Below are 20,652 nucleotides of genomic sequence, written 5' to 3'. Positions count from 1 at the left end.
GCTAATTAGTTTATTTAATACTGATCTGAAATATACATATGTATATGGTTTATACGACTTTTTTATAGCGTTTCAAATGTTTTTATTAACTTAATATGCTCACACCATATTACGCAAGTGTAGGGTGTCATAAAACAAAATTAATACATTTCTACATAGCATTTGTTTGTATTATTTTTTGTTTACAAGCTATTATCACCTGTTTATTTAATAACATAACATAAAGTGCTGCCAAGTTGTTAACCGATCACGTATTGCTACAGTATATATCTAATTGCAGTTCGATATTGTAAGCACGCATACATTGAAAATACAATCATAACGAGACAAGACTTAAAAAAGGCATGCAATGTTATTTTTTTTTCTTCAAAATTTAATAAAAACCAAAAATTAAATTCTACCTTTAATGAGCTAAACATTCTTATGTTTCTAAACAACTAAATTTAAAAAATAATAAAACACTCTTCTTATTACTTTTACCTTTCTCTACTTCAAATATTTCTTTTTTTCATTGATTACGAACAATTGAAAACTATAATTTGAGACTTGAATTAACTAAAAGCATTATTTAAGTGTCCAAAAAGGTTAGATTTTAGAAAAATGAACTAAATTGATGTATATTATATTTTCAATAGAAATAGTTTCGACATTATATTTTAAAGGTTGTTTTGCTTCGCTTATATTTCTCGCGTACATTTAAATCACTTTCATCATTTTAAACGGATAGCTTGTGCCTTCATGCTCTAATTCGTATCTCTTAAAAACTTGAATTATTTTAGTACATACTATTAAGTATTTTTAATTTTATATTTGTAAAATTTTAGAACTCAATTTTTCAATATCTGTGGTTTCAATATTTTATATTATTAATATGACAAATTATTAATAATCTATGTCACTTATTTACTATAAACTTATCTTAATTCATATTTAAAATTTATAAGAAATGTGAAAAACGAAGAGAAATGTTTTGGAAAGTTAATAAAATTATTAATGGATTTTGTTAATTTAAACTTTATCTAAACATAGTCTTCGTTCTAAAGCGAATATCAACCAGCTGTGATAATATGATCAGTTAAATAATGCAATACGCTGATCATGTTCACTAACGTCTAGAGAATATTAACAGCATTAAATTTTTAATTAATACATTGTACGATTTTGTTTTGTTTAACGCTGAAGAAGTGGCTGAAAACTAAATTTATTGTAATATCTAAGCTTGTTTATCAACTCCACACTTCGAAAATAAAATAACACGGCTGTCTCGATTGAAAACTCTGTTGTCTTGCTGTGAGGATTAACGACATTTCTCCTTAGGTTAACTCTAGATTAAACCTTATTTTTATTCGTTTTAGAAAATATTTCATATAATAATAATTATAAATTATATATAACCTCTTTTCATTGATGACACGATACTCGACAAAGCAACATTGCTTGCTTCTGTATGTTGCTGCAGCTCGATATGACGGTTCTCCACATCCGTCAGATTCTGAAATTGTTCCAAAAGAGTTTTATTTATATTATCTTTTTTTCTTTTTTTTTTTGCAGACGTTGTACAATCAGTGGATTTCGAATTTGCTGATGAAAGTGAAGATGATGATTATGGAAATTTTACACCAACGTTTCATCATATTAATACCAAGATTTTTGATTCTTAATCACATTCATTATTTGGAAGAACTTAAATAAATTTGTAAAAACTCAATTGAAATACTTTTGCGTACTAATTCCACACTAATGTTTAAACAAATTATTCCGACATCTTTTTAATATGTAGAAATACTTCTAGTTGGATGCGCCCCTTCAAAAGCTCCAACACATTGCTGGTCTTTCCTGATTTAAAATAAACAAACAAGCAAATTAAAGTGATTAACAGAAACTTAATAAAAATAGAAAAAAAAAATTAACAAAATTTTGCATTCAAATCTTTTTAAAACAAAAATCATATATGATTATATGAAAGTTACGTATATATAATAAAAATCAAAACAGTTTTAATGCACAAATTATTATTGTATTTTTCAATTTCAATTAAGAAATACATACCTAAACCTTCATGGGACTTTCCGACCATGCGTTTCTGCTTCTCTTCATTTTTTGTGTCTTAAATAATATTTGTTTTAATGAAATCCTAAATGAATTATTTAAATATCTATTGCATATTTAATTTATGAAAACAAAAACCTTAATTTCATCCATCTGGAATGAATAAACTTTACATAATAACATATCACACAAAAAATTAAATATATAATTGACATATTAAATTACTTATACAAATTTTATATATCAATTACTTGTTGAATTAATAAAAACAAAGATTTTATTAAATAATTACTTCCTCAGTGAGCTTGTTTACAACTCAGCTGTTGTTTGTTTACATTTTATTTTAAAATATATGACATATACTTTAAATTCTGATCATTTTAAGGGTTGCATTTGACATTTTAGATCTAAAATGAGCTCATTTATATGAAACCAATTTGTATGGCAAATCATCCAACTTAGTGATTATAATGAGTAAAACCGCCTATATGAGACAATGTGAATGTACTATAAAGCTAATAGAATAATAATCAATTTTTTAATTTTCCAGAACAAATTATGCTTTGAACATGTAATTTTTAACATTCGAATTGTATGAACACTTTCCAAATTAACTTAATATCATTTTAAAGAAATTAATGAATTATGGCTGTCTGAACGTAGTATTAATTAAAATAAATCTTAAAATAACAATTATATTTACATTCCTAAATTAAATGCGGAAAATCAAACAAGTAAATGTAGCCACTAGTAAACCACTTACGATGAATAATTTCCGGTTATCGAAAAAACTATAGGTTTAACGTAAGAACTCGTCTGATTAAAAATATATGTTTCGCTTTTATAATTTTCTAATTATTATTTTTTTTATATTCAAAATGGATGATTTAACATTAGATATAAAATAAATTAAAAAATTTATTTATATATTAAATATTTTTATTTGTATGGACCTTTATAATAATGTTCGCATTATTAATTTAAATTACAAAGTAATAATATCAATTAGATGTTAATATATTTATGCATAAAACGAAATATTAATTTATTTTATTACAGTAAACAAAAATAAATACCACAGTATCAAGCACTTTACACATTTTATTCAGGAATTTGGCAGCACTAATTTCGAATTTCGCAATTATATGTCAAAATCCAACAATAGCGCTTTGACATAAATGCAATTTTGTTTATTATTGTGCGGATGAGTTTTTGCAATAAACAATTTAAGATATGTATAATATAATTTAAATGTATTTTAATTTAACTATAAAAAACTTTATTAAAATAATATGGAAGCCATATTACCTGAAAAACAGGTAAAAGAAGTCTTTTATGCAGCAGCACAGGATTTAGGATTCGATCCATTTGTTGCAGTAAGTAAATGCATTTTATCTTTAAAAAAATTAATTCTACCATAAAAAATTATTTTTTTAAAAATTTAGCGCAAATACGTGTTAATAATGAAAGAATCCGATCTCGACGTATATCCAGTTATTGGCGATGAGCGAGTTGCTTTGCTGCTATACGGTTGGATTAAATGCAATGATTACGCTACGGAGATGCTGCAAAAAGACAAGCAGATAAAGATTACTTCAAGCTTTAAAATAATTGCTACTAGTCTTACACAATATACATTGAGTTTATGGTTTAGTCAAGAATGGAATAAGTGTGTACCAGCAAGACAAAAGTTACTGTTGCACACATTTAGGAAAAGTTATATATATTTAACCAAAATGGCAAACCTTTGTGCATTAAACTGGGATTACATTTTAAATTTGTATTCTGGACCTTGGAATAATCAATATATAAATCAATTTTTTGATATAAAATATATAAGACCATTGGCGCTTAGGGAGTCAGTAGATTGCATACAAGCACAAGCAACTGCTGAGGGTATGTTTTATTTGATATTTATATTATAAATCATATATGTATTTTACATCTTCCTATATTTTAGATATTACTTATGTCAAAACTGAGGGAGTGCTGCTTATATTATTCCGCTTTATTAAACTGCTTGACGCTGGTTCTATGGAAGCTGTTAAACAAATATCTATATGTGTTATATCTGCTTGGAATAGAATTGTGGAGAGTCTAAGTAGTTCAAAGCGTAAAAAAATGATTGCAAATATGCATGCGGATGAAAAACGTGCTTTAATATATATATGTCATATACACCTTATGACCATCTATGAAATGGATAACGTGCAGGGATTTGTCATCGACAATATCGTAAGTAATTTACTTAAATCTCAATACAAAACTTTAACTACCACGATTTGTTTAGATTAACAATATTAGGTTTTATCATCAAAGCATACAAGAAGCTTCATCTAAATCCATACATAATGCAAAGGAACTAAAACATACTTCTGCTCGTTTTATTGCCTCAACTTGTATTTACTTAAATGTAAGTAGCAGTGAGTTTTTTGAAGCTATCATTGGTAAGTTCGACGTGTGCCTTTCAACGCTCTTCGGTACTATATGTAAAGCGTATATAAGCTACATATTAGGAAATTTACTAATGGAGATAAATAATAAAAATGACGAGGATATTGAAAACAATCTAGAAATTTTCAAACGCTTACTTAATAGTTATGTGAAAGAACGTGAACAGAGTGAACTTTTTATTTTGGGAGAGATGCGTAAAAAGGAGTGGCAAAAAACGAGCCACAATCTTAACTACACTGTCAATTATGAAACAGACTTCAAAAGTAAAATTTGTAAGGGTAATCGTATGAGCAATATTAGCAAATGTGAAAATTCCGATGAGGATGAACAAGATACATTGGAAGCAGAAGATAATCATAGACGCGTTGATCCTGTTTTTCAGAATTTACCCAATAACCTTAACATATTGCGTTACGTGTACAACATTTTAGCAATGAGAGTGAGTGTTCTATTACTTCCCTTTATTTTATTTCTTAATTTCTGATATTTGCTTAACTTATTATATTTTCAGAAATACAAAGGTTGGCACTTTGCTAAACTTGTACTTTTATGTAAAATTATTGGTTATGAACTCAATGAAATTGAGAAATGGAGATATCATCCTGGTTTAACAACCGAATTTATGTTAAATTTAGAAATAAATCTTTCACGTTATTATGCCGATTTAGCAAAAATATTTCAAGATCATCCATTTATGGAACAGGAATTCTGGTTAACAGCGTTCTATTTAGATCCCAATAACTTGAATCGTGAAGCTGTTGCACGTTGTGGTATGCGTAATAGTAAACGAATAAGTGAGGAGCAAGAAAAGCAGAAACGATTAAATAGCGAACCAAGCAATACGGCTGAGACAGATTTGAAATTTGGTCTCTTAAGTTCAACTATTGATGTTAATGAAATAGTCAACATAGTAAATCATGATGCACCAATTGATGACTATGAACCACTGTATCGAGCATTACGTGCTTTTCGTTTACCAGAGAAAATAATCAAAGATTTATTAACTGTAATATTTGTGCCACGTAATAGTAGTTTCTCGTGGGCATTAGATTGGCACGAATTAAAACAGCGTTGTAGATTTTTGGCTAAACGTCCGGAACATAAGCGTCATTTAGTTGAACTGAGTATGGCCGAAGCTAATGACAGATTAAAGTTTTTGAAAATTGATTATGATAAGTACAAAAATCGTCCACAATTGGATTATGGTAGCATTGAAAGAGGTTATGAAAATGTTACAAATTTAGCTGATCTTACAGAAAGTGATGATGATTTCCTTGATGAGGAAGACTTTGAAGATTACGATGATTATCGTTCTAGATGTGCTGAACTAAATAAACAAAGAGCGAAAAGTAAGTGTAAAATATATAAATTTAGAAAGTGTAAAGTTTTAATTTGATTCATTATAGTAAAACAAGAGCATTTGGATATGCTGAGTAGTTACTCTGTAGGCACACGTCTAACACGTGCCCGTACAGCGGCAGCGATAGCGTCTTCAACATATAAAGAGATTTGCGAAGAAAAAGATAATGATTCCAGTGGTTCTGAAAGTGAAAATGAGGACTCAAATGATTCAACACCTCATCAGTTACATCAACTTGATTTTTTTAATGATCAACAAATGGTTGTTAAATTAGAACCGCCAACTATTAAAGATGAAGAAGATGAGGAATTTACTGAAATATATCATCTGACAGAACTACTAAAAGAACGCACAGCATTTTGTAATAATACAAGTGGCTTTAAATCATTTTTAGATGTTTGGGATATTAATGATCTGGAATTGAAAAAAGTCGAATCTGAAACGATTGCTACAAATGAAATCGAAAATGCTTTGAGTATTTTTAAGAAACTGGGTGATCTGAAGAAAACGACGCACTCAAATATTTCCACAAATTGTGATTCAATAAATATGGAAACAAAAATTCACGCAGAAATAACAACGTGTGAAAAAGAAAAACGAAAACGCAAACAACGGAAACACAGTATTACATTAGAAGCACATAAAAATAAGGATAAAAAACTAATAGAAAGCCATACACAAGATAACGAGTGCATATATAAGAAGGCTAGTAAAAGGAAAAAATTGAGCGAGAAGGAAGTTGATTTAGATAATAAAAAACTCAAAAAAGAAGAATCACGTCATCCACTTGACAATACAGAGAAGCTAAATTCAGAGGCAGCACTAGAACAAAAGAATCATGAAGTTGATGAAGTAGGTAACGACGATAGTAATAAACTTAAACAAACGGAAAACAGCAGCAGAGACAAAATTTGTAAAGAAATGGAAATAACAAATGATAAAATCATATCAATGATGGATGCGGACCAAACCTCCGTTACTGTTAACAGTAACGACAGTGTGAAGACCTGTCTATCGGTTACGTTAGAAAAAATTCAAAACAGCGAAATAAATGACTTAAGTGATCAAGTAACTGAAAATATTACAGTTGAATCTATTTTAAAAGATACCGAAGATAATGTGTTGGCGAGTAATGATAACGAAGAAGAAAAGGAAAATATTTCACATATCAATGCATCAGTTGATACAAAATTAAAGTTGGCATCACCTAATTTAACAGATGAAAAAGATATAGTTTCTGAATCTATTATAAATTCAAACACTAGTAGACCGACATCTGGCGAAATGGATGCACAATCTTTAGAAGAAATAGGTAGGGTTTTATATTTATACTTTTAATTACTATTGGTAAAAAAAAAGCAAGAGACTAATAAAGAATAAAAAAAAATTAATTGTACATAAATCGGTTTCTTGATATTATTATAAAATATTATATATATATTATTTAAAAGATATTACATTATTATAAAAAAGTATATTATAAAAAATATGTAGTTATATATCATATAATTGTTTCTTGATATTTAACGACATATTTCTATATATAATATATAGCATATTATAGATAATATTATACAATGTTATGAAAAAGTATACTATTATAAAAAGATGTATTATTATAAAAAAATACATAATTATAATATAATAGGTATTTATATATAATTGTTTTATATTTAAATAATGTCTATAAAACAAATTATTTTCGAATAGAGAAGTGGTTGTAATATAGTCATTTTAAGTATACTATTTATTATTTATTTATAACAAAATATATTTATACGTAATTTAATATATATGTATAATTTTTTGTGAAATTTTTCTGTCTGGGAACTATCCATATAAAAGAAGCTACTTTGTAACTTTGCACTTTTAAGAGTGTAAGATGATCATTTAACAGAGTTTTCATTCCATATTATATTAATATGTAATCTAATGTACTGAAATATTATATCATATATAGATACGTATAATAAAATAAGAAATATAGATATTGATTATTTATTTACATATCGTCAACTAAAACTTTAAACTTTTTAAAAGTAAACAAATGTTTAAAAATGATATTGTGAATTATTCATATTTATATATTAATTTATTCTTATATACCAAAATATACATTTACGATGATTATATAAATTTATTTTTATATATTTTATAATTTAATTTATATTTGTTTTTATTTTATTATTTATTATTTTACTTCTGTTATATTAATTATATTTATATATACTTTAATTCATATATATATATATATCACTATTTATATAAAATAAGTTTCATTCGTAACATTAGACTTCTAAACGCATTTTTTTAATTAAGTTGGATATTTTTATATATATGCTTTACATTTGTAGGTTTGCCTAGTGGTTTAACGGGGGAAGAAAAAGTGGTAAGTTATATTCTGATAAAATTTATAATTTGTTTAAAATTATTTGTAACGTTTTTTTTTGCTTGTTTTAGTTTATTTTTTTAAAGTAATTTTTGTTTCTTTATTTAAGCACTAATCAGACCTCACTATTTTATCACATTCAATAATTTCGAAATTGGTTATTTGTGTCATTTTTATTATTTATTTTTTTTTTGTATTTCATTTATGTATTAATTTAAATTATTTTATTTTGTTTAGGTAATGTTGGAAGATGAAACTCTTAACCGCAAGTCATATACACCCTCTCCTGTAAATAATTGTGATAATCTAAATTCCATCGCATCATTTAAAAGTAAAGACAAAACAAAAAATAAACATAATGTTGCCAATAAAAATATATGTGAGGATACTATATGTGAAGAAAATTCAAAAGAAGAAAATATAAAACATAAATCTCAGGAAACTTTAGTACAAATTTTGACAACTACAAAAACGTTATCTACTGATAGTAAAGTAGATGGCATCCAATCTATGTGCCTGAATGAAAATGATATAAAAGCGAATATCATTACTTCAAAGGAAAATGAACATACATGTGTTCAGGAAAATCATGCCATATCCATACCACTGTCTGATGAGAATAAGAGTAGGAGTTTGACAAACGAAGGATATGAATTTCTAGAAGAAAAAAGACTAATTGTACAAAATACCATATGTAACACACAACATGAAAACTTTTGTGAAAATGAATACTCTATTCAAGAGAATAAAACTAAATCTGAGCAAAGGAATTCGAAAAATATAAATTTAGAAAAAGCTACAACGAGGAAAAAGAGAAAACTTTCAGAAATTGGAAAAACTAAAAATGTTACTACTAACTTGGAGGAAGTTAATATGAAACTTGAATTGGTTGTAGCAAATAAAATCCCCAATGTAACTATAGATGAAGTTCCTGAAATATTAAACACTGTTGATCAGAAAATAGATTCATATACCAATGATGAAACGACTTTGAATTCCATTAATAATGTCAACGACGGTGACCCTGGTAAAAACTATGAGACTGTCAATGATAACTACACTGCTAATGATAACGTCAGTGTGAATAATAAAGTTACTGTTAACAATAATGAAACTATTAATGACAGCAAAAGTGTTATTGGCTGCAAAATTGGTAATGATAATTGTAATAACAGTAGTAATGTAAATAAAAGTGACGATTTGAATGACGATGAAACCGTCAATAAGGACAATAGCCTTACAAGTGATGGTACGGCTGTCGGTAATAATGAAAATGACACCGCAAATGATATCGTCAATGATAATAACACTTCAAATGATCATGTGACAATGATTGTCAATAAAACCGACAATATAAAGAGTATTGATCTGTTTCCTGCAGATGAAATTAATAATGCAAACAATACTAAACATAACAATATAAGTGAAAACGAGAATATAAAAAATAATCAAAAACAGATTCATACTAAAAAGCCTATGTCATTTAGAAATAGTGAACATAAAACTGCTGCTATTGAAAATGAAAGTATTAATAAAAATTCGTGCGAAAATGCCAAAAACTCGAACCGTCTGAATATAAGTAAATATCAAGAATTAATGATCTCAAATACAGAAAAGCCTGATGACATGAACCAACCTATAGAAGATGTGGTAAGTTTTAAAACAATTATAACATTATATATATTTTACAGATAAAAATACAATAAAAAAAAGTAGTAGTAGTAATTTGGAAATAATCCTGTAATTCTTAAGAATATTCTTTTTCATATATGCATACAGTTTGGATTGCTTAATTTCATCTACTATATTAATAATTCCAATAATTTATACATGCTTAATTTTCCGTTTCGATGAAGACATCTTCAAAATAAAGTAGTTTTTAACACGCATCAATTGCTACTCCTGTTTATTTATGAGATGGGAGCAAGGCGTCTCATACATTTGATTTTAAAACTTCTGTTCTATAGATACGATTCTAAAGCTGAGTCGACGTTTGTTGGTACTAGGCAGCGTATCTTATATATGAGCGATTCACTTACTCAATAGTTCCATGCGTTTTCATAAAACCAAACTGGTGGGAGGGTATTAGGTTTTGACCGTTAAGGAATGGTTTCAGCTTTAAAAGCAGTGGGATCTTGACCTGATTTATGAATCATAATAATCATGGATGTTTTCCATTCTGTTAAGTAAAAGCCAAATTTAATAATGGCATTAAAAAGTCATGTGATAAAATTGAAGGCCAAAATGGGTAAGTTTTTTTATCATGATGCGTGAGATGTTAGCATATCCCGGTACCTTTTTGAAATCTAATTTGTTGGTGATTATTTGAATATGATCATTGGTCGTGATATTAATGTGGTAGACGCTGAGTGGGAAAGTCATAATGTCCTGTTGCAGGATTTGGTTGGAACACCTCTTTTAGGTAATCAGCACATACGTTAGATTTTTCGTCATTGCTTCACGCCCAGGTTCCGAGAGAGTTTCTTATTGGAGAGTCTCTGCTAACATTCCACAAGGATGAATGTTTTTGCCGTTTGGACATATGTTGTGTATATAATTATATTGCCTGACTTTCGTTTCCCTACTTAATGCAGATCTAAGTCTTCTTTGGGCATTCTTGAATAAAATTTTCGCTGAAAGGAACCCACACTTTTGCCAGCCGCCATAACCTAAAACTAAAGTGTCTTTGTTACTATTTGTAAGTTCTTTATTGGATGTGTAAACTTTGTTGCCTTTAGGGGTGGAGTTTTCTGTTGCTCAAATCAGAATAGAGTTTTAAACCGAGGTTGCGTCCTTAATATTAGATTTGTTCTTTATCTTGTAATTTGTGTGTATGTGTGAACTAATTTACTTTTTATATTTTAGCCAGTTTGTTCTAGGACTTGTAAGGCTATAGGAACAATTATGTAACTGAGAACCATCAAGTAAACAAAATATAACTGGAGAATAGCCAGAAAAAAAATCGCAGCTTGTGTATGTTGAGATAAAATTTCTGCTTATGCCTTTGATCACGGGGAAGTCTATTAAGTCTGATATTTTATTTTTATCTGCAGGCCGATATATTGGCTGCTCAGGAGAGATTACGTCTAGTGCATATATATGGCTTGCATATAATTCTGAATATATGTACCTAGAAAATTGTGTTTTAGACGTCTTCGTACCAAAATATCTGTACCACTATATGCTTTCCATCAGGGTGATTGGTTTTATTGAATAAATAACCAGGAATAGAAAACAATTTTGTTTTATTGGATGTGTTTCTGAGTAAAGCATTACATCCACACCGGGATGTTAAGTTTGTGAGTTCAATTTTATATTGGCTTAAGCCGTTTGCATTCCATGTACAAATTTTTAAAGTACTCATTTATTAGATAAAAACATTTGTTGTATATGGGATGGCTCTCATTTTTTTTAAACTTAGAAGATTTCGGGTGAAGTTCAACTTTAAATATGATTTGTGGGATTTTATCTTTATTAACAATATGTATAACTGCTCTAGCTCTAAAGCCTCGATATGTGATCTATGAGACATATGTGATCTCGATGGACATCTGACTCAATACCTTTAATAACGACAACAAGATCTTTGCTACTCTTCAGTTGGTATGTGTAGATATTTTTCTTGCTGTCATCGAAATATATATAGTAATTACCCTTAAATTATTTTCGATGTCAATTTGAATTTTGGTTTCACACAAATTGCTCCGGGTTAACGAACAATATGAAGAGAATTGTTACCAATCATACGTGCAAGTAGTGTAACAAGAGTAGATAGGTTGGAGAGCTTTTTCTATAGATCCAGCTAGTTCGGTAAATCTATTACCAGAAAATATGTTTGTGAATGCACTATCTTTGTTAGTTTTATTTATTTTAGCACCTCTTAAATTGCCTTTTTGAGGACTAAGTTTTCGTATAATATTGACATAGCATTCCATGTCTGTTTGGATTTAAATTTAATTTTTAAATTTTAGATTTATTTAAATTTTAAATTTAAATTTTATTTTAAGTCAGAAATTCCAAACGACGCTGCTGAGACACAATGTTTGGTAAGTTTTTATCAGTTTTTACAGTTTTTAAGAGGTACGTGTTTGATGCGTTTAGCATCAGATAACCATTCCGTTTATTTGGGAGGCTTATCGTATGTCTTCTCTCTAGGTGAGGATCTCAATTACTCATTTGCTGTAAGATTAACTTATTGCGTCCGTCAGCTATTTGAGTATTTAAGATTAAGTAGTGCAAAAATAAAATAAACAAAAATTTGAAATAGCGCGCTATTTTCAAATTATTATTGTATGCACTTTTCATTTTTGGAATTGCTTTTTAATCGAAAAAAAATTTTTTTTTTGTGTTTTTATATTTAACAAAAATACTTATTGTAAATAATTTCAAGACTGTGAATTTTACAATTTTTGGAGACCGGCTTGAAAACACTTCCGCTCACTAGAAATGTTTTGCACATATCTTTTCGAAACAGGAAAGGAAAGTTCGTTTAAGAAAACTTTTATCATTTTATATAAAATTTCTTTTAAGTGGATAATTTTTCTAATACCAGACTTCTTTGTTTTGAATAATATTAAGCACAACTAATTCCTTTTGGTTTGGGACACGTCTTGAGCGACTAAAAGTTGGCTCATAATGAGTATCTGCTCAACCGAATTTTTACTGTTTAAAAATATTATTTTTCTAATAAATAAAAATTTTTTTTAGGAGTCTAAAACCAATAATGACGCTTTGATAAATCTGTATGATAATCACAGTAATGAAGAACAACCTAAAGGTGTACACAAAAACATAGAGATGAACGTCAAGTTAATTACAGAATACGATCGTTTAGAGATACTTAAAAAAGAATGTCTAGAGCGTCAAGTAAAAGTGAATTTACAAAGATTAACAGTGTCTGCTGTATTAGATGCAAAACTAAATAATCCAAAAGTGTTACTAAAACCTTTAAACTATGAAAAGTTCTTAACGGAAAAGCTTAAAAGTCAAATAAAAGGTAATTTTGAATTATAATAAAAAATAATTAATTGGCTTATAAAAATATTTACTCTTAATGTAGAAACAATTGAAACTGAAGAAAGTAAAACTGTTTGTAATGCAACGACTGTGGAAGTATCACAAATAGGCATGAAACGAAGTCGTCGCACTTGTGCTGCTATACGATTTCGTCCAACATCTTCATCCTCAACTGATTCATTTGATGATTATAAGCGTAAACCCCGAAGTTCACGTTCAAAACGACCCAAAACCAATGTGTCAACAAAATCATATGCAACTAAGAAAACACTGGTTGTTACGCCGCGTAGTTCGAGCGGTCTGAAATTGCGGATAACATCCAACGAAGCATTACACAGCGTAACTAGAATATCAATAGATAATAAATTGGTACCGATAATTAATATACCTACCTCTTCAAGCGAGGAAGAAACAGATCCACTCTATCTGGAAGAAGTAGAATTTGTTAGATGTGACTAATTAATAACTATATTTTTTTTTTTGTGTCATTTTATGTTTTTAGTATTAATGTAAAAAGTATGTGTAAATCTTTAAGATATATTTATTATTTTTATTCCTAATTTTTTTTATTTAAATTTATGAAGTATATACTTATTTTTTTTTTTGTAATTTTTATAAAATACTATTATTTCTTTATTATCTAAATGTATTTTATTTCAAATTTTTGCTGCTAAATTCAATATATATATTATTTTGTATAATTTTAAGGAAGTACTTATATGTTATGTGCACTAATTTTAAAATAAGTATCTAATTATTTTGATCTAACTTTTTTAAATATATGTCACCTTCTTTCTATCTTAATAATACAATATAATCTTATAAGTAATTTGTATATATGTGTAACACAGATTTAAAAATATTATAAGAATTTTTATTCTAATTATTGTTAGATATTTAAGAAAACTGCAAAATTGTCTTTAGTTTTAAAACTGTAATATTGTAAAGAGATTAATAATAAGAACAAACTTCTAGACTTAAAATTTAAATTAATTATGTTTCACTTGTATATTTAAAATGATTATACACACTTCAATGATATAAATACATTCATTCGATTTCTGTAAAGAAATTGAAGCAGCACTCTTTATTTGTAACACTAAAAGGACCCCTTAGTGTGTATACAGTAATTTCATTAATTTTTTTCTATCATTTTTGCACTTAGTGTTTAAAATTGCTAAATTCGATTGAATTTTCGCAAATGTGCATTCAATTTTACTACTAAAAATGTTACTTTTTTTATGTTGTTGTATTGTAAACAATTTAAAATGAGCCAAAATTCATTTTTTTTTGTCCTATAATTAAATCAAATATTCATGACGTTCTATCAACCAAGGAATGTAATGTTACTTATTATTTTGTTAGCATCCCTGCAAATCAGTAAAATGAAAATGTGCCTTGCAGCTAATTGCATTCTAACAAGCCGCATAAATTCAATTTGCAACGCTCCTTATGTTTACACAGCACTATAGCAAACATACACACATCCACAGGCGTTTCATAGTTTTCAACGAAATTGTGTAAGGACAACGCGGTAATTCGATATTTTTTCCTTCAACCCAATAAATATGTTCTTTTGTAGTTTTTCGTATTTCATCCCTACATTTCTTCTGGTACAAATCTCATAAATCTGTTTATTTCACTGCACCTGGAATTAGATTTGGCCTTCATGCATGCGATTGTGGTGGACAGTTGAATTCGTTCAAGTCAAATTGGATTTGCCATAACGAATTCTGTGTGAAATTATATTTACAGTATTTACTTAAGTATAAAAATGTTAAAAAAATATTTCATAATTATCTTTTATTAAGTCGCAAAAAATGTAAAGCAATTAAATAATTGTAATAATTTCTATATATATCCCTAAGGTGTTAGGTGGTGGCCTTCTTGTACATCAAACCGCATTTGAACTTAAATATTAAGGTGTTACATTAAAAAAAATTATAATCGGAAGTTTTATATGATATACTATGTCGGCACTCCTCGAACTAATGTTTCTAACACCAATCAGATAACTTTTCAATTTTTTTGCAATGGGTTAAAGTTTTAAAATATCTTGTAAAGCTATTTATAAAATAAATACATATTGTATTAATAATATACTATATAATAACTATATAATAAAAAATAATACAATAATATAGTAAGACTTCAATATTTACAGTAATATGAACTAAAAAAATATAAGGATCTTACTGACCCTGACCCCTCTAAAGTTATATTCCAAGAAAAATTTTAATTGACTCTATTACTTTAAAAAAACAGACAAGTAATCTTAGTAATACTCAATTAGGTATATATATTTTTCGAGTTTTCTATGTAACTCACTTAAAATTCTGATCTAATTTTTTGATCTAATAAATAAATAAAGTCGACCGCAAGAGGGATGAGGTTGATATGTGTCCATATTTAATGTTTATCGAGATATATGATGCCAAACAAGTTGTTACAAAAATTTTGTTGTAAATGGAGTTTCCTGCATCGGACATGATTGCACCATATTTCAACAAATAAAATATTAACTACCATAGTTTCTGAAGCTTTCTTACTTCTTCAGCTTTTTCTTTAGTTGAAATTATATTTAATAAACTGAATACTGATATAGAATCATATTATATAATTTTAATGTATCGTTTTCAAGTTATTAAGGCTTTTTTATTAAAACTTTTTTGGACTAAACTTTTTTTGGACACCTGAATTTTAGAAAATTCTAAATATAGGTATCTATACCCTCTCTTCCACAAAAGTTTCAGTTTTAGCTCTAAGCAATTAGGTTAGGTATTTACGAACGGCATATAGCAAACATTTATTATTTATTGATAAAAAAAAATATAAGTTCACGCGGTCTGTTTTGATGAGTTCCGAGGATCTATGTTTATGATATGTTGACCATGTTAACCTAGAAGTCACACATGACTTAAGTGCTTTTCATTTATTATTGGCCATTTGCAGAAAGTAGAGGAAGGTACTTTTCTTAATAGTCCCTAGGGTAATATAAACCGGTACTGCCAGTGATACATCCAGGGAGGCACCAGAGCAGGCTAAACTGTCAGCTTTCTAATTCCCCACAATATTCCTATGTCCAGGAACCCAGATGAGGGTGATATCAACCAACCGATTTAGCTAGTCAATTGCTTCTTTACATTTCTTTATCATCTTTGATTTTGTTGTAAAAGATTCAAGGCCTTTGATTGCTGCCTGTCTGTCAATGAAAATAGCAACACTACATCTGTCCTCGATGTGACTTGCAATTTACCGGCAGGCTTCTCTAATTGCTAGAATTTCAGCCTGAAAAACCGTAGCCTCATTAGATAGCATTAAAGAATTATGGTGCGAAGCTCCCTAATTCTGCCCCACACTTCATTTTCGAACCATCTGTATATGTTGAGATATTCTAGTTTGCTTCTAAATTTTTCCTTTTCCATTTAATTCTTGAAGGGAGTATTGTCTGAAAATCCTTTTAAAATCTATGCACAGTTTCAGATAATCCGATGTCATCATATACAGACAGTTTGGAACTGTACCTAGAATTCGACCATGTCCATATGTTCGTTCCGTCCAGACGCCTATTGGTTTCAGTCTAACAGCGCTGTTACAAACCATATTTTTGATGTGGAGATCTATAGGTAGCAGGTGTAGCATCACGTTTAGGACGGCCGACTGAGTCGTCCTAAATCGATTATTATAACTATAAAGAAGTTTTATTAGCTTTAGTGGATTTTAGGTATATGGATTGTTATTTTTCACTCTATTTTAAATTAATAACAGTTCCAGTTATTTCTTAATATTAAAATTTGAAAACTTGTACTACTTTTAAAATATTTTTCCGGTTTTATTAAAGTGGTATTTGGAGCATGTAATTTTTAACATTCGATTTGAAAACAAAGGACATGATTTTCTTAATTTGGCCATTAAGTTTTTGAACTTAAAAAATTAAATATATAATTATTATATTATACCTACTTTTTCAGTACGTTTGTTAATAGCTCAACTTTTGTTTGTTTATATTTTCCATATAAAATATATGACACATATTTAAAATTTTAATAATTTCCTTGTGGGAAATTTATTTTTAAGGGTTGCATTCGATATTTTTGTTCTAATTTAATTTGATTAATTTTCAAGTTAAAAATCACTGCAGCTCTTTGTATGGTTAATCAAATTTACTTACGAAGGTCGTGTGCGAGTTCTAAGTTACCTGTACAAGTAAGCAGTGGAAACATGGTATTAACAATTCATCAAATCTAACAGAGGCTTTAGCCATTGTTTAAATGCCAAGTCTTCCATTTTTTATTGTCTGATCTCTATTAACTTTCTGGTAGTCAGGGTTTCGGCATTGGAACTTTATGGTTCAACGTATGAAATTCGCCCATTTTGGATTCCTATGAGGTAGTGTGGAGATTGTTTTGCACAAGAAAATCTTATGATGAAAGTGAACAACAATGAGTTCGAAATTCTTGTTTTGTAAAAAACATATGAGAAACGATTAGTTTGCAGATAAGGGTGCGTGGTTGAAGGAATATCATTTAGCGAAAAATGTTAGTATGTTACGCTAAAATTTGATAGATGTAGTTACAGTTTTTGTTATTGTTGTTCTTTTGGCTTTTATTGATTGGCTAGACACGCTTTAGTTTAATTTGGCTTAATACTTTTTGGAACTGGTGTACTATATCAATTCAAACATATAGTTTAAAAATACTCATTATTTTTGATTTTATTTAATACTGATGTTAAATAATAATATTACTCTGTTTATATTAATTGACCTTGATAATGACAAAAAACATCTTCAATGTCAATAAGTACAATAGGTATTACTTTTTTATTGCTTCAAATTGATTATATATTTGATAACATAGTTTTTATAGTCAAAGTGCAGAGATAAGCTCGCTGATGTATAGTATAGTACAGTATAGACACAGTGCTATATCGATAAATTAAGTCAAACAATTAATGTTAAATCAATATTAATATTTGTCGTTACAGATATAGATCAGATTCGGTCTCTCGGAGAGAACTCTTCTAATTTTATGTATCTTTGGCGTTTACTTTTTAATTCCAAATGGTATGGTATCAAAAGTTTACTTTAAATTTTATTCGACCATTTAGTCTAAGTCATCTAGTAATGATTTCTATTCTGATTCACCCAGTGACTACTGCTCTAAGGTGCGGAGATGTGTGGCGCACACCCTAACATAAGATACATCTGCGAGAGTAATTTACTGTTTCACATTTTTTAGTTTGGTTTATTGTTGTTTCATTTTATCTCTTTTTAATACATAATAATAAAGAACATATTGCATTTTTACCTCAAATAACAGAAGTATCAGAAAGGCTTACGGCAGAGGCGTCGCTAGGCGATGCCTAAGCGATGTCGGCGACCGCCGACGGCCTCGCGCCCACAGAGGCCCCCAAAAAGTTACCGACTGTGGATTCTAAGAACTAAGTAAATATTTTGAACAATTTGGTTTGATAATGGCATTAACCATATTCAAATATTTTCGAATGTTTATATAGTAACCAGATTCATGTTCACAGTTCCAGTCAGTATAGCTTCGACGGAAAGAAGCTTTTCAAATTTAAAATTGATTAAGACGTACTAGAAAATTATGATGATTCAAGAGAGACTATCTCCATTCGAAATTCTATAAACTCAAGCGAAAATAGCAGCTGGCGCAAATTATGATATAATTTAAAAAAAAATGATGTGAAGCTAAAAGTAAAAGATTAGCAATAAAACTTTCAATCATGCTTTGTCATATTAGTGAATGTAACTTATTTAGTTTTACAACTGGGTTATAAAGGGGGCCTCTCAATTCTAATGTCGTCGATGTCCAGAGTTGGTCTAGCTCCGCCACTGGCTTACGGTACCGATCATTCCAGATAATAGAGATTACACTGTATTTAAGCACTGAATTTTGTATTTCTTTATGCATTTTTATTGTTTCTAGATGCACTAGGAAGGGTTATCTTAATATAAATTAATTGATAATCAAAAATTTTTGCCAGAAATTCAGTTGATGCCGATTGCTACGTTAATAGAAGTGGAATGAGATGAAGTTTTTGCTATACGGTATAATTTTATTTCTTTTTTTATCAGAAACAGTTAATGGTGATTGGTATGTAAAAGATTATTCTGATCCAAGTAAGTTAAATTTCTTTTATACAAACACATCACATCTAAATATAAATACATATTTTCATAAATTTAGAACATCCAGGTAAATGCGTAATTGAAGGTCACATATTGTCCCCTGGGCAAAAAATTCAACCGCTATTCGAATGTAAAGAATACGCATGCTATGATGAAGATGGACTTGGAGATATAACCGGTTGTGGTCCAGTTAATGTGCCATCAAATTGTAAAATGGATGACTATGATTACAGTCAACCTCATCCCAAATGTTGTCACAGGGACGTAAGATGTGGTTAAATGTATACGCGATTCAAATGAGTTGTGAATAGAGTTGACAAAAAAAAATGAATTATATTTATTTAAATACTCCAAATAAATTTAAATTGAATTTAAAACTTAAATAATTTTATATGACGGTAGTCACTGAGAATTAACTATGTTTTATTAAATATTGCATAGTGTCGGAAGGCTATGGGATAACTATTATATGCCAATAAATTATATTCGAATTATATATTATATATATATTATATATGTTTATAATATTAATAAATAAATTTTATGAAAAATAAATGCTTAAAAATTGGATTATATTGGCAAAATTGTTAAAAAAGGAATGCATAGTCTCTAAAGGTGTTATTGAAGTCTGCATTTCAGTGAAAAGTTGCTGAAAAATCGAATCTTTTTTGAAGCAAATCACTGTGGACGATAAAAAATGGATATAAAAATATAAAATGAATAAATATGAAAATATTTAATGGAAATGTACATGCTCAAAGATCGTTGGCCCTTAATAACCAACTTCAAAGTCTGAGATGCCAAACGATTTTCAGTCAGATAGGAAAGGAATTGTTTATTACGAGCTACGTGTTGGAGTTCTTTCATCAACCGGAAGAATCAAGGAAGCCACTAGATTTGGACAATAAAATTGAATTTGTTGTTTGATGTTGTATTCCATCGTGCCAATACAAGTTCACACACAACCTTTTTGACTTGAAACAAATGTACGGAAATTGGTGGTAAGTTTTGATGTTTCCACCATATAGCCCGAATCTTGCAACATCTGATTATCATTTATTACGGTCTCTGCAAAACTCTCTTAATGGTAAAAAATTGGTTTCCTGAATAGCCTTTGAAAATCTATGGCCTACATTTTTTTACTGATAAATTTTTTGCTGATTTTTTACACCGACAGAATTATGAAGACACTCAAAAATGGTAGAAATCATAAATAATTATGATCAATAT

At 28.6% G+C, this 20,652-nt stretch overlaps 2 protein-coding genes across 2 annotated transcripts; both read left to right on the top strand.

The window, feature by feature from the left end:
- Positions 1 to 3,301: 3,301 nt before the first annotated feature.
- LOC119672058 (putative uncharacterized protein DDB_G0282133) lies at positions 3,302 to 13,807 on the top strand. The gene is made up of 10 exons (XM_038083015.1): positions 3,302 to 3,425; positions 3,495 to 3,945; positions 4,010 to 4,284; positions 4,340 to 4,942; positions 5,015 to 5,852; positions 5,910 to 7,175; positions 8,218 to 8,252; positions 8,490 to 9,902; positions 12,960 to 13,248; positions 13,312 to 13,807. The coding sequence occupies exons 1-10, from the start codon at positions 3,342 to 3,344 to the stop codon at positions 13,725 to 13,727; spliced, it is 5,670 nt and encodes a 1,889-aa protein (XP_037938943.1). The 5' UTR covers positions 3,302 to 3,341; the 3' UTR covers positions 13,728 to 13,807.
- A 5,491-nt stretch (positions 13,808 to 19,298) lies between these two features.
- Positions 19,299 to 19,799, top strand: LOC119670087. Its single transcript, XM_038080204.1, has 2 exons — positions 19,299 to 19,413; positions 19,481 to 19,799. The coding sequence occupies exons 1-2, from the start codon at positions 19,323 to 19,325 to the stop codon at positions 19,699 to 19,701; spliced, it is 312 nt and encodes a 103-aa protein (XP_037936132.1). The 5' UTR covers positions 19,299 to 19,322; the 3' UTR covers positions 19,702 to 19,799.
- The last annotated feature ends 853 nt before the right edge of the window (positions 19,800 to 20,652 follow it).

Source organism: Teleopsis dalmanni, chromosome 1, assembly GCF_002237135.1.
Source record: "Teleopsis dalmanni isolate 2A chromosome 1, ASM223713v2, whole genome shotgun sequence".
Classification (NCBI taxonomy): domain Eukaryota; kingdom Metazoa; phylum Arthropoda; class Insecta; order Diptera; family Diopsidae; genus Teleopsis; species Teleopsis dalmanni.
Note: the sequence above shows the minus strand (reverse complement) of the source record. Positions and strands in the feature narration are given on the sequence as shown.